The sequence below is a fragment of the Thunnus thynnus genome, chromosome 7 (genome assembly GCF_963924715.1).
Source record: "Thunnus thynnus chromosome 7, fThuThy2.1, whole genome shotgun sequence".
NCBI lineage: Eukaryota > Metazoa > Chordata > Actinopteri > Scombriformes > Scombridae > Thunnus > Thunnus thynnus.
The window spans coordinates 7,148,139-7,162,123 of NC_089523.1; the positions used below are offsets into that span (position 1 = coordinate 7,148,139).

Genomic DNA, 13,985 nt, shown 5'->3' on the forward strand with positions numbered 1-13,985 from the left:
ATGATGGCAGCACCAGTGTGCACACTAAATCCCTCAGCCAGCCTTGTTTTGTCATATTAATGAGGCTCTCCCATAAACATTACCCCCCTGCTTCTCCACACTCCCCAGTGGGGAGGGGGCAAACATATGTTCCACTCCTCTGGGGCTTGTTTTGGAGGGACTGCTATGTGTGCATGTGTGTGTGTGTATGCGTGCGGTTACATATTCATGCACACAGATGAATGATATACAACTAAATGCAATGATTGTGAATACGTCTCATTGTGAGTGTGAGTCACTCTGCCGATGGCTCACATCTGGCTAAAGCAGACGCCACTGTCTGTAGGGTGTGTGTGTGTGTGTGCATGTGTGTTTCGTGTTGCTGGAACATTGCCAAGCTGAGCCCATGGCTGCCATCCTTCCCTGTGACAGGCCTCAGCTCATAAGCAGGGGGTCCACAATGACTCAGAATGACAGAAAGACAGTGGGGGATTAAGTGACCCTATGGGTGCCAGAATGATCACAACACTACTAAACAGAGCCACAGGGATGGCTATGTGGAAACAAAGTCAAAGGTTAAACAAACTACATCACCCCAGCGAATGAGGAAATCAAATCTGAAGTCTGGACTGTGTTCAGGGATCCCACTGTGATCAAAGGAGTGATGTAAAACGGGTTTAAATGCAACCAAGATGCATAACAATCTACACATAACCATCTAACAGAGATGCAAGCATCAACATTAGTACATAACTCTAAAAATCAATTGAACACATGGGTATAATGAGTGGAAATGAATAAGACTATGACTGGTATGACTGGTAAGTCAAAAAGCTTGTCACTGTACTTACAAAAAGGAATTCTATCCTTTACTTACAGAGTACATAACAGCGCACAGTGCTGGCACAGATGACTCCTTGAGAAAAAAATACATATATTTTTATATTCTGAACTTTTAGAAACATTTACAAAGTTCTCTTCAATGTCAAATCATGCTGTATTAAATAACCACCTATGTGTTTCTGCAGTGGGCAGGACTTTAATACTCTTTAATGGCTGATAGAGTGTATGTGATTTGGGAGTGCTAACATGTAACAGTGGCGCTGGCATCAAGCTGTGTGCTACTTTAAGTTAAAAACAGTTATTATGTTAAACCATCCAAAAGATTCTGAAAAAGGATCACCGTAGCGTCTCTGCAAATATAGCACCTGGCACGCATTCAACCCACGTTCATATATGACAGCTGTCACAGGTTCAACTCTGGTTGACACCGTTAGCTGGAGTTCTAAACACTTCACTTCTATACCACTTCTATACAGTTAAGTTTGTCTGAAAGTGTCAGTCATCCTCCAGTATCTGAGTTTTTTTTTTTTTTATTTGTCAAAATTTAATCAGGATATAATGATGTTTTATTGTTGTTAAATTCCTGCATGTAGCACTTCCACAAAACATCATGTTGATGCAGTGATTTTCCAATCCATTCATGTCAAAACGTTGTTTACAGAGAGGAACCTCACAACACCTTACAAAACATTACCAACGAAATCTCTGAGAAAGGACTGAGAAGATGTTTGCTGTCACTTTTCAAGCATGTAAATATTGCATGAGAAAATGAAGTGCATGGCAAGCGAAAAGCCTCAGTGCGCAGCGGAGATGTATTTTAGTGCCAGGTGTGATTTCAATCCAGCTAAATCATATACAGACACAGACATCAGATACTAGCTGCATGTTAATCCCAGGTAAGTATTGTTCCCAGCTTATTACATATTCATCTACACTCATTATTTATCAACAGCTTCACGCAGCCACTCAAATACTCATTAATGAATGCCTCACAGACACAAACACACACACCTACACACACGCACACACATACACACAGCACAAAGGAAAAGGACTCAATTAATCTTTGTCAAGAATTAGCCGAGAGGTTGAATCATCAATTTCCTTGTATAAGACTAGAATGGAAATAAACAAGTCGAACTATACCAATGGGATCAAATGCGCAACACAACAACACAGGACGGTAATCTCATCAATATGCAGGGAAATCCCACTTCCACATTGACAACCGCGCCCTGAGGCGCTACCACACAACTCCACGGGGGCCGGTGTAATCTCAATACAAGGTGATTATAGTGCACCGATCCTGCTCACTCCACTACAGATAGTATGGATCACATCATTGATGGATGGCTTGGACTATCATGCCACAGAACAGAGAAATATAGATGAGATGATTTGAAGGAATTAAAGTTGTAATCTCTGCTGCACTTAAGCACACGGAGGAAAGATTATTTTGCCTTGAACAGAACTTTATGAGCATTTGTGTGCCGTTAGGTGACTGGAAGTCCATTTTCTCGACTCTACTGACAAACTTCTAAAGCGTCTGCCAACACGCGGCGACGCGCTTGATCGTGGTTTGAATCGGGGATGGGGAACGGGTGTCACTTTCTTTTTTCTGGTAACTGATGCAGACAAGCACAGATGGTGCAGTTCCTGGCGCTGCATATTCATAATTGAAACATGGAGACTATATTCTCCCATTACATTATGTTAGTTGAAGATAACAAACATATTCCTAGATGTATTTTTTTTTTCTCCTCAGGAATAATAATCACATCAACTAACAGGTTTTGACAGAATGAGGTTTCACTCATATTAGCATCAAGTGTGACAAGCATGAAGTTAAGATTCTTGGTAGAATAAAGCGCCGACTCACTGACAGGTCTGCCGGATCTGTGGAGTCCCCTGGTCTTCTGTCTGCAGAAATGTATCATGACAGCTAATGCTAACAAGGCACAGCTTTTGGCCCACTTCTTTACTCACAGGGAAGTGACTTTTTTTTGTTAATGCTGAGTGCATGTTTGGGTGGCTGTCTAAGTGTGTGTGTGTGTGTGTGTGTGTGTGCGAGAGGTTATGAGTTGCAAAATGGGGCTATCTATCCCCAGCTGAGGTATTTGTCTTATTTATATGTAAATATACGTTGGTATATCAGTATGAATTTGACTCAGCATTTGGGAATTGTGAGTGTGTGTATGTTTGTGTGTGTGTGTGTGTGCGTGACTGTCCTTCAGATGGCCGTTAGGTGAGATAATTAGCCTCTCCAAACGGCGGCGAGGGTAGGACATACAGGACTCTAACATTCACTAATGATGACTTTAATAACTACTGCGCTGCCAAACACCGAGTGTGTGTGTGTGAATGTGTGTGTACAGGGACAGGAGAATATACCTGCCTGTCTACATACATACGTTTTCTCACATTTGTGCACAGACGACCTGGGGGTACCTAACCCTGTTGTGTATGCCTTACCCCCTGACAGCCTCTAGGCAGTTAACCCCTGGGCTGGTGTTAAATACATGTTGCGGTTTGGTGCGAGTCCTGGGAAGGATTATGAATATGACATGCTTTGTAAGGAAGAGAGATGTCCCTTATGCCTAATTACTCCATAGCAACAGCAGAACTTTGCACAGAGCAAGGTGTGGGGAATGGGGAGAAACAAACAGTACAGAGGAACTTCAAGTCTTCAGATGCTAATTAGTGAGATTATATGGTTGTTTTTCAACTGCACCCATCCCTAAGGCTCGGTGCTCATGTGTCCGGCTACACTGGTGAGTTTTGCGATTACTCGAATTTTCAGAAGGGCAACCGCAAATGTCAGTTTTACTTTGGTAATAATGTTACACTAAAACAGCGGTTCCTGACCTTTTTAGTTTGTGACCCCTTAATACAAAGCAATTTCTACTTGTGACCCCTCATCACAGGGTGCATGTCTGTTGGTTGTGAGAAGTTCAACTGAAGAGAATAGAGAAAAGCCATAACATAAAATCGTGTAGCTGAGATTTCAATCATGGTACTCAAATTATGACCCCTTAATGACCCCTTTGGGGGCTTGTAGTCCCCAGGTTGGGAACCACTGCTCTAAATCAATAATCAAATCTAGATCAGGGCTTTAAGAAAACTTGAAATGTACTGGTATTATTTTTACTATCCAAAAAATAAAAAAGGGAACAACTCTGATTCAAATGAATCAATACAACAAAAATCCAGATGAAAACCAGATTCTTAGAATATCATTTGCTGTGCAAATATGTTATTTTTTGGTTTGGTTTGGTTTATTGACAACATTCTAATATATTTGAAACAAAAAATACAAGACTTTCAGTCAGGGATAAAATGATAAAGTCCTGGACTTATTCCCATCGTTGTTCTTGGTGTTTACATAGCCCATCAAATTTTATCAAGACGGGGACAGGCATTCAATGATTTTAATTTTTTGGCTTATGCTTTAAAGTACAGGTTCACAATTTTTCAAGTCTGTCTTAAAACAAAAGGGTGGCCAAGATGGTGTCATAGAGGGAACACTGTGCTTCTTTGAGCTCCAGTGATATTTGTCCATTTATCCAATTATTTTATGTATTCACTTGGTGAAAGTATCATACCTTACAGCGGGAGTAACTCGGTAATGAATCTTGACAATTACTTTTTGAAAATAACGTGCTGAGAACTATGAAAAAAAAAATCAACCAGGACTGCTCATGAAAATGAGGAGCAGAATGAGGACGCTAATGTTGTGGAAGCAGTTGAACATGAAGATGCTAGCAGTAGTAGTAGCACTGACCTGAACATTCTTCAGGCAATGGACAGAATAACACATAATATCACAAATGTTATTGATGCAAAAGTTGACACAATACTTGCTGCTGAAAGGGATCAAACAACCCAAATACAGGCTCTGGGAATTCCAGTTGGTGAGGCAGATGGTAGAATTGCTACTGTGGAGGCCATGACAGAATCGTAGCAGTCTAAAGTGACAAATCTGAAGACACAAGTGAGCAGAATGTTTGAACACATCGATGGTTTAGACAAACATGGGCACAGATGCAGATTTGCTTGGTTGGTCTACCTGAAGGTACAGAAGGAACCTGTGAAGTTTATCGAGAAGTGGATACCTGACTATCTTAAAATGACAACAAACACAGGAAGGATCTAGTTGGACTGCTCACATCGCTCCCTAGCACCAAAACCCAGTCCAAAACAATGCCCCAGACTGATCATTATGAAGTTTCACAACTTCACCGACAAGCAACGTGTTATGAATGCAGCCTGTCATCTTAGTGCAGAATCGGATCATTCAGCACACGCTGGACCAAGGATTTCTGTCTTCGATGATTACTCAGCAGCAGTGGTCAAGAAATACAAGGCCTTTGATGATATGAAAGCCCAACTAAAGAGAATGAATATTGACTATGCACTGATGTATCCTGCAACGATTAGGATGTCAGTCAACTATACAGACAGAGGTTTGGTGGACTCACTTGGTTAAACTCTCAGTGGTCAGAACAAATCCCAAGATTGGAAAGCTTTCTGTTTTTGTTATGTTTGATTATTGGATTGGGACTATGACAACTAACGTTATGTGAGTACTTACATGATCTTATTTATTTTTTTGATGGCAATTCCCCATGTGGAGTAATGTCATATCACCATAACTTCCGTTAAGGGCTGGTACAAAGTTGTATTTGAGCTAGTTCCTTTGGAATAGTAGTATTAGTATTAAAGGTAAGTATTGTTATTATTTTACATGGAGTCTCCAGAACCTGAACTCTTGTAACCTGTGACTTACCTGCAATATAGGGTATTTCCTGCAACCTCCTGTATATGTTTGTTGATCTGAGCTGTTTTTGTTTGTTTGTTTTATTACTGCTTATGTGTTTGTCTTATTATTATTATTGTTCTTGTGGAAAAATAAAAAAAATCCACTAAATATATTGTTAGAAAAACAACAGTCAGGAGCCCAAATGAACATTGAAATAGGTTTTTCTTGCCATAATGATTCCTCTCGTTCATACTGACCATTAGAAGATCCCTTCATAATGCATTTACAATGTAAGTGATGGGGGGCAAAATCCACAGTCCTCCTTCTGTGCAAAAATGTGTTTAAAAGTTTATCCTAAGCCAATGTGATGCTTTAGCTGTCCAAATTAATAAAATGAAGTAGATATCTTTCAAGGTTACAGTCTTTTTAGTGCCAAAGTTCCTCTTTTTGTTACTATGCTTCCACCGCAGCTCAACAGGGAAACACAGTCTGAGGAGAGAGAGGCAGTACTTGACGCCAATTAAAAGCTTTCATGAATGTCAATTTGCTGAATCACTATTGTGTTACATCAATAGGAAGACGCAATGGACATCTATCACATTTATGGCTCTGAGAACACTTCACAGTTCAGTACGGTTTGGCGGAGTTCAGCTCTACGATATTTTAGATTAATTTGTGTTTCATTTAAAGCTGACCTGAGCAGAAACAGTCTCAAGGAGTTTAAGGTGAATTCACTCGAGCTTTGCACTTTGCTGACAAGCGACTATGGCTTCCACTGGTAGAATATCTTGGAGGGCAGATTAAAGTAATGTGATTCAGAGGTGGCAAATCTGTACGCTGTTATATCAGAGCTCTGACTCAGAAAAGGCAGTCATTAACGTCAGTGTTTATAAGGCTTTCTGTTGCTGTGGTGATCGTTTCTGACAAAGTCACCAAGAACACTTTTATTGGCTCTGCACGATGACACATATTCAAAGTTTGACATGTCATTTTGAAGAAGAAACAACATCTCATTTGTGAGCGGGAAAAAAAACCCACTGCATTCCAGTCAGACGGTGAGACAGATTTGTTCAGCCAGGGCAGAGAGATCATTTATTTGTGAGCAAAGAGGCAGTCTGATGAAATATTCAAACACAGGAGTCACTGACAGAGATGGGAGCACTAAAAGAAAGAAAGACAGAGTCAGACAGCAGGAACTAGCTAAGGTGAAGCCAGCCAGGAAAAAAAAAAAAGAGCAGGAGGGAGAAGTAGGGCAGTAAGCAGCGCAGAGAAGAATAGAGGATAAAGGGAAGTTTAAACTCATCCCGTGTCACTCCTGATCCTCTCTCCTGTCCTCTTTAGCTGCTAATTTTCTTGACTGCTTTCCTTCTCTGCTGTTGACGTGTCATGTGTAATTTGAGCAGAGCCTTAGGCAGAGATCCTTCCTCCCCGTTAGCTTCTTTCTAAAATCGACGCGAGCGAGTCGAGCGGTACGGCAAAAGGCCGGCCTCTTTCTTTGAGAGCTGCCGGAGGAAGGAAAAGGCCATTTAAAGTGTCCCTGAAGTCACTTCCATCCTCCAGCATCTGTCTGCACCGACCAAACCGGGTCTTGCGTCACAGCGGGCAGTGAGTTATGTTGATATAAAGTAATAGTGTGACATAACCAACGCCTGGGTGCGTAAAAGGGATATAAAACATGATCAGCAGCATGGAAACAGTAGCACAAATCCATCAGACTCTTTCCCTTGCACACACAAAGTCACACATACACACATACATAAATAACACAGCAAACAACATACAGTAAATACAAGGTACGTGCTACTGATTTAAAACTTCCACCGAGGCTTGAAAACCCTGCTGCTATAATTCCAGGTTTAGTGTGTACAGAGTATGTGTGTATGTGTTTGTGTGTTGTCTAAAAGCTAGACAAGATGATAGATTTCTGTGCTTGGTTCCATTGTTGGCTGAGGTGAGGGGGTTGAGCGGTAAGATGGCGGGGGGGAGATGTGCAGTGTACAGCGGACAGAGGCAGTCGTCTGAAAGGCTGCACAGAGAGCAATTTCAGACTGAAGCTGCTTTCAAGAGAGCCAGCAAGTGACAAATTGTTTTTATCAGTTGACCTCTTTAAAGTAGTCTACTGGTGTTTGTGGAGGTACATGTTGTGCTGTGCTGTATTCCTGCTGGCACGGATGGATCTTAGAAAGAAAAACTGGGACCAAGCTGTGGCCCTGTGAACGGCAGGAGGAGAAAGACTTGAAGACATCATTTGAGTGTTATTTGACTAAACTGTAAGTTTGAGGGAAGGCTTTAAAAATAATGGACTGTCACATGTTGGCAGGAGAGATGGTGACTTGGACAACCATTAATCAGTGTAACATTGAAGAATTTAGTCTTGTCCAAGTGAGAATAATAAGAAACTATTTGACTGATTGTATAACTTCTGTCATCTACACAGCAATTTTTAAAATGACAATTAAAGGCGCACTTATGAATCTAACTTGGATTTATTTGTGAACAATTTTATCTTTTTTTTTTTTTATTGGAGACATTTTATTTCCCTGTGTTAATATTCTTTTAACTTCATCCTCTAAAGTGAGGCACTTTGAATAGCTGACTGATTTGATAATGGTGACTAAGATATCATCGCTTCTGATGGTTTAAAGGTAAATGTGATGAGTTAATGATCGATGCACCATTAATAGCGAGAGCTATTCATAATGCTTGCACATAATGACGGCTGCTCTGAAGAACCTTGCTAATGTGACACAATCAGTAAAATTGCACTTCTTTGCCGCTCTTTTCATTCACAAATCTAAAGACTGGTGGAGCAGACAGAAGTATTCATTACATCCATTTATGACTAACTATGGGAGTGAAAATAAGGGTCGTGTCCCCACTTTACAAATCACTGAGATTTGTAAAACAGAGTCGAGTGTACAGTGCTGTTCGTTGACAAATGGTTGAAAAAGACCAAACGTAACAGCAGAACTTGAATGAGAAGCCATAAACAGCCATTACCTGCTAGCCTTCTTTCTATCCTTCTGTCACTGCTTTCATCAGCACTCACACACATGCAGACTTTAGTTTGAATGACCACAGTCAAGACACTTCTAAAGAAAAAAACCTAACATGCTTTATAAAACCACCACTGTCCTCTAGCATAGCTGAGAATTTGGTTGGACTTTAGCCAATCTGGTGATGAATTACACAGTAAGTACTTGTAGTCTTACATAATATAGCAAAAGCATTTTTATATGAATTATGAAAACTATTGTTTATTTCATTTTCTGTCCTGTTGTTTTTGGTGGTCTTTGGTTTTCAGTGACTTTCATCCAATTAAGACGTCCTCATTCAGATGCAAACCACAGCTTGCTTCACTTCTGCCCAGGGACCTTAAAACCCTTGGACACAAGTGCATGTATATGTTAAATATCAGCTTTTTCACATTGATGACAGAAGGAATCTGTGTGATCAGTCTGCTTTTTAAACCCTGATGTCCATCTTACTCACTTGTGGGACTTTTTGCCCTCCGTGCCCCCGGGGCCAGAACCGCAGTCGTGAGCCTGAATGATGAAGGTGTATTCCTTTTGAAGCTCGCAGTCCACCAGGCCGCGGGCCCTCAGCTGGCCCTCGCCGGAAGTACCGTTCAGCACCACTGCCTCGAACGGAGCCTCCAGCCCGTGGATGTTGAACGCACAGATCTCCCCTAGAGACCAGAGAGAGAGAGGAAGGAGGGATGAGGTCGTTGTTAATCACAGTCAGGTGGAATCCAGGTGGAGAGTGAATGATGTGTGTGTAATTAGGTAAGTGTATGAGAGAAAACTATAATTGCAATCTTTAAGAGAACCTTTATGTAGACAGTAAGCTCTTCATGTTCATACAGTGCTATATGAATTCTACTCAGAGCAGCTGTTGGTTATATGCCTTGCTCGAGGGCTTTTAAACTAAAAGCATCTGCCAACTGAAGGTAAACTGGTTCACAGTCTGACTAAAAAAATCTTTTCAAGTTTATATTTACTGTATTTTTTGAATAAAATGCAGAAGAATAACTAGCACAAATGTTTTGGCTCTCTTTTTAAGTACTATCAGGTGCGCATAATTAGAACAAATAAAGCACTGTCATAGAAACCAAACAGTTTGAAACTGCACATGGCACTGCATTGACTTAGAGATATAACTTAGAGAAATAAAGAAAGTGGTGGCTGTTGGAGTTTTTCAGAGCCATAATCTGTTTAAATTTAATGTAGATCTTTTATTTCATTTGTTGTACATATTTTTTATTTGCATTGCATGTATTTTTTGAATTGAAATGTATTTATCTTTATTATTTTAATTTTATTTATTTATTTATTTTTCTTTTTTCTCCAATTTTCCTAAGCCACTGTAATGGCACATGGTTTCCTTGTGATCTGCTCTATGCGTTCCATTTCTATGACATGAATTTGCATTGATGATGATTGATTTGCATGATTTGTTTTGATTACATGCACCTAGAAACTATTTATCTCTTTAAAAGAGGTCGGCTAGTGACACTGTCACTGAGTCTGCACACTGAGGGAGGTCTTAGCCAAAACATTTGTGCTTGTTACTCTTCTGCATTACCAAATAATGCGGATACAGTAAATATGAACTTCAAAGATTATTTTTTACTCTAACCAGAGAACAGCAAGTTCTCCTCCATGACTTCTCTGTTACAGATGTTTCCATGCAGAGGTCTTTCACCTCTGCGATGGTGCTCAAGTCCGTTTAGAAGTGTATGTATGCTGTAGGAGAGCAGAGCTAGCATAAGGAGACTTTTCACTAAGTTTCCCCACTCTTCAGTCACCTTGGGCGATTCCTGTTCCCACTCCAGAGTTACGTATGTAATGTGGAAAACAAACCAAGATACAGACAGAACACAACAGCAGGAACTCTCACAGGAGCTTTTTAAACAGATCAGCCTCACATTCCCACCCATGCACCCTCTTACTTTCTGTTTAATTGCTTTTGTGACAAACCCCAAGGACATTCCTGCCCACTTGCGCTGCTGTTTGCCCCGCAACAGGCAGACATCCGCTGTGGCACACATACACACACAAAAAGAAAAAAACAAAAAAAAAAAACATGCAAGACAATTGAGTTACATGAGGCTCAAACCAAACTACGACAGCTCAAAGTCACCCTTCTGGAGAGATATAGAGGAAGAAAATCCATTTAAATCCAGAAGCTGACAAGACCAAAACAAAAGAGCGAAAAGGCGGCTGACATTTATTAGTAGGCTGTATAAAGAAGTGGTCCATTTGTGGAGTTGGTGAGGGAAGTTGTCTTTTTTTTTTCTTTTCTTTTTTCTTAGAGACTTAATGTCCCCTCATGCTTCCACTAGTGGGATTTTCAGGAAATCACTTAACGCGCCGGGCTCACACTCTGACCTGTGACGGCTAATTGCACTGATATCACTTAAACTAACAGCAAAGACTAAATTGGATTCCCAAGCAGCTTTGTGTGCACATTGCTCCTGGCAAGTTCTGATAAGAGCAACTTTATTTTCTACCGCCTTCCCCTTTCTCTCCCCTTTCATCCTGTTCTGTCATAATCCCCTCCACCTCACCTCCTCCCCCCTCCTCTCCCTTCCTCCAACCTCCCCCCCCGTTAGGTTCAGGGGCTCTGAAATGACAATTTGCCCAGAGAGGCGCTATAGGCAAAATGATAAAGAAAGAGTAGATGGAGGGAGGGAGAACAGAAAATGAGAGAATAGGGGGAGGGGAGGACGGGGATATTGTGTATTTCCTGAACAATGACTTATCAGAGTTAAATGGGCCTCCACACTATGGAGAAGCATGGCTTGCCTGGCACGGCTAGGAGAGCGGAATCATAAAATGGCATTGAGCAAACGGTGTGCGGCAGGGAGTGACAGAGGATGCAACAGTCTCAATGTGCAGCTTTTCTCAATAGTGCACCACTGTACAAAACAGGCAAATGGAAAATCCATCACCGCTGGAGCGACAAATAAATCCAATATACAAAGGCAAGTGCAGAAACTTCCCATCAGGGCGAATATGCTGAGGATATGCTGATGGCGTGCGCCCATGAGACCGGGTGGCCCGACATGCACCTCCAGATTTAATTGTAGCGGACGGGGAGCGGGGAGAGGGGTCAAGGTGAGAGATCTCCCTCTTTTAAAACTCAAATGAACACTCAAACAGCTAGGGGCGATAGACCGGTGGCTTTTTCTTCCGTTACGTCCTCCTATCGCTTCACTCCAGACCTGATAAGTGTTCTGCCACCCGTGGAGAGGCAAAGATGGCTTGCGGAGGGAGGAAGGGATGAGGATGGAAGCACTGGCCCTGGCGGCAGCAGAGGAACAGATGTTGGGCGGCTGGCACTTGGCAGAGGCTGAGAGCTCACAAACGCTAATTACTGCGCTAAACTGTTAGCTAAATATGTGTCTCCGCGTCACATTAGGCTTTTAAGAGGTAGATTTATGGTCAGAAGGAACTCTGTCTTCTTGAAGGGGGGCCATTTAAAACTAATGGATGCAAACTAATGGATATGGCTGCTGCAGTGCTATTTCTTTATTAGTTTATTTGCTGGGTTATCATCACATTTTGGCTATTTTGCATAATGAATCGTTTTAATAATCCTCAGTAGTCCATGGGATGTCTGACACATTTATAATGACACACACACACTTGCACTGTGAAACTTTGGTACTAACTTAGTTGACTTTTCTGACATCCTCTATTTGTCTCAGTCTTTCCTCTACCTTATTCTCTGCCACTACTAACTTTCCCCTTGGGCATGATTACATTTTCATTTAATCAAGTCTAAATTAATGACTGTCTATTAGTCAGTGGGAATGTGTGCTCAGGACCTAAGCTGCAGTCCTGTTGGTGTCAGAAGTCGTGCAGCACTCAACACCTCAAGGGAATCTGGCACCCGTCCACACTAGACTATCTTTGAGGTCACAGAGCTCATTATCAGTGAAGGCAGAGCTGCTTTACTGGCAACGGTGGCCTGTGTTTGCAGAGCTGGAGGAGTGTGACAAAGTATCAGGGGCCACAGCGCCTCGGGGCCCCGAGTTATTATCAAAGCTGACAGAGCATCGCTGATGAGCATCCAAATGTACACACAAGCTGCTTTTTCAGAAAAGCCGCTCTCGCACAGAAGTGCATAGATATGCACGGCAGCTGTTTACAGAGCGTTTGAGTGAGGAGTGAAAGTGGAGATATCAGGTGGGAAACAGCCGCACCGCTGAGAGGAAGGAGGAGGAAAAGGAAGATATGAAGGTAGATGAAAGAAGGAGCTGGGAAGGATGGGAACATGGCCACTGCCTTAGGGCAGCTCTGATCTCCCTACTGGAGAGTGACCAAAGCACAGGCATGAATACACACACACACACGCACACGCACACACACGCACACACACACTCAAACTGTGCCAGTTCGGCAGCTCTAATCAGAGCTGACATGCCTTTCATCCTCCTACTGTTGGAACACACACCAGATAGACAGCAAGTAAATCAGATTACTGGATATCACACTGTTACTGAACACATTCTAGACTAGGCATCACTTTTCTGGCACCAAAATGTTTGCACTCACATTATCTTAATATTTTGACTTGCCATTATTAGTAAATCAACCCTGTTTGCACAAGAGTTGCTGTCTACTATGTGGTTTACACAGTTGTCATGATTTCCGCTGCTTTTCCAATTTGGATTTGGCATGAAATTATCTCTTGTATTAGTCACCCACATAACCCGCTAATTCTCCTCCTCATTTTAGTCACAAAAACACTACTGCACATCCACAAGCACTCTGGGACACATGGATACACACTCACACACACACACACACACACACACACATACCCCAGCCCTCTCAGCTGCAGTGCAGAGATAGACTGTCAGCCTTATAACTCTGCAGTGGGCCGAAATTGGAAATGCTGTAATTATGCTCTTCATGAAATTAGCCAGCCGAGGAAAAAAAAACACAATTGAGGAGCCGTCCATTCTGGAGATAAGGATTAATACTAATCAAGCCTGCATGTTCTGACTGCAGTGCATGAAACCTGGAGTGGTGTTTGTGTACATAGAGTGTGTGTGTATATGAGTGTGTGTCAGAAGGGGGGATTTTTAATTAAAGACACACTTTCTCAACAGGGGTTTAAGGAGGGGGGAGGGGGGGGGTGGGAGGGTGTTCGTGCGGTATGTCTGTTGCGTAGGGGTGTGAGATGATTTACTCGACCCCGCGGTTGCCGCCCCCGCTGCCACCTCCCTTCTCTCGTCTCCTCACTGTTAATTACATTAAAGGCTCTCTCACAGAGTTAATGACATCCCACTGCTCTGACTGAACACCCACCCTCTGTGTGTGTGTGTGTGTGTGTGTGTCTCTCAGAGTAAAGGGTGGGGGACTGAACCTGTCAATCAAACTCTCATGTCAGT

General features: G+C 42.1%; 1 protein-coding gene across 3 annotated transcripts in view; it reads right to left on the reverse strand.

Moving 5' to 3' along the window:
* The window catches only part of LOC137185717 (calsyntenin-2-like), a 246,500-nt gene that overhangs the window by 92,747 nt on the left and 139,768 nt on the right, over positions 1 to 13,985 (reverse strand). For all 3 annotated transcript variants that reach the window (XM_067594044.1, XM_067594045.1, XM_067594046.1), the window contains exon 3: positions 9,074 to 9,269. In XM_067594044.1, coding sequence (XP_067450145.1) covers positions 9,074 to 9,269 — 196 coding nt within the window. The remainder of the gene's footprint in view (positions 1 to 9,073; positions 9,270 to 13,985) is intronic.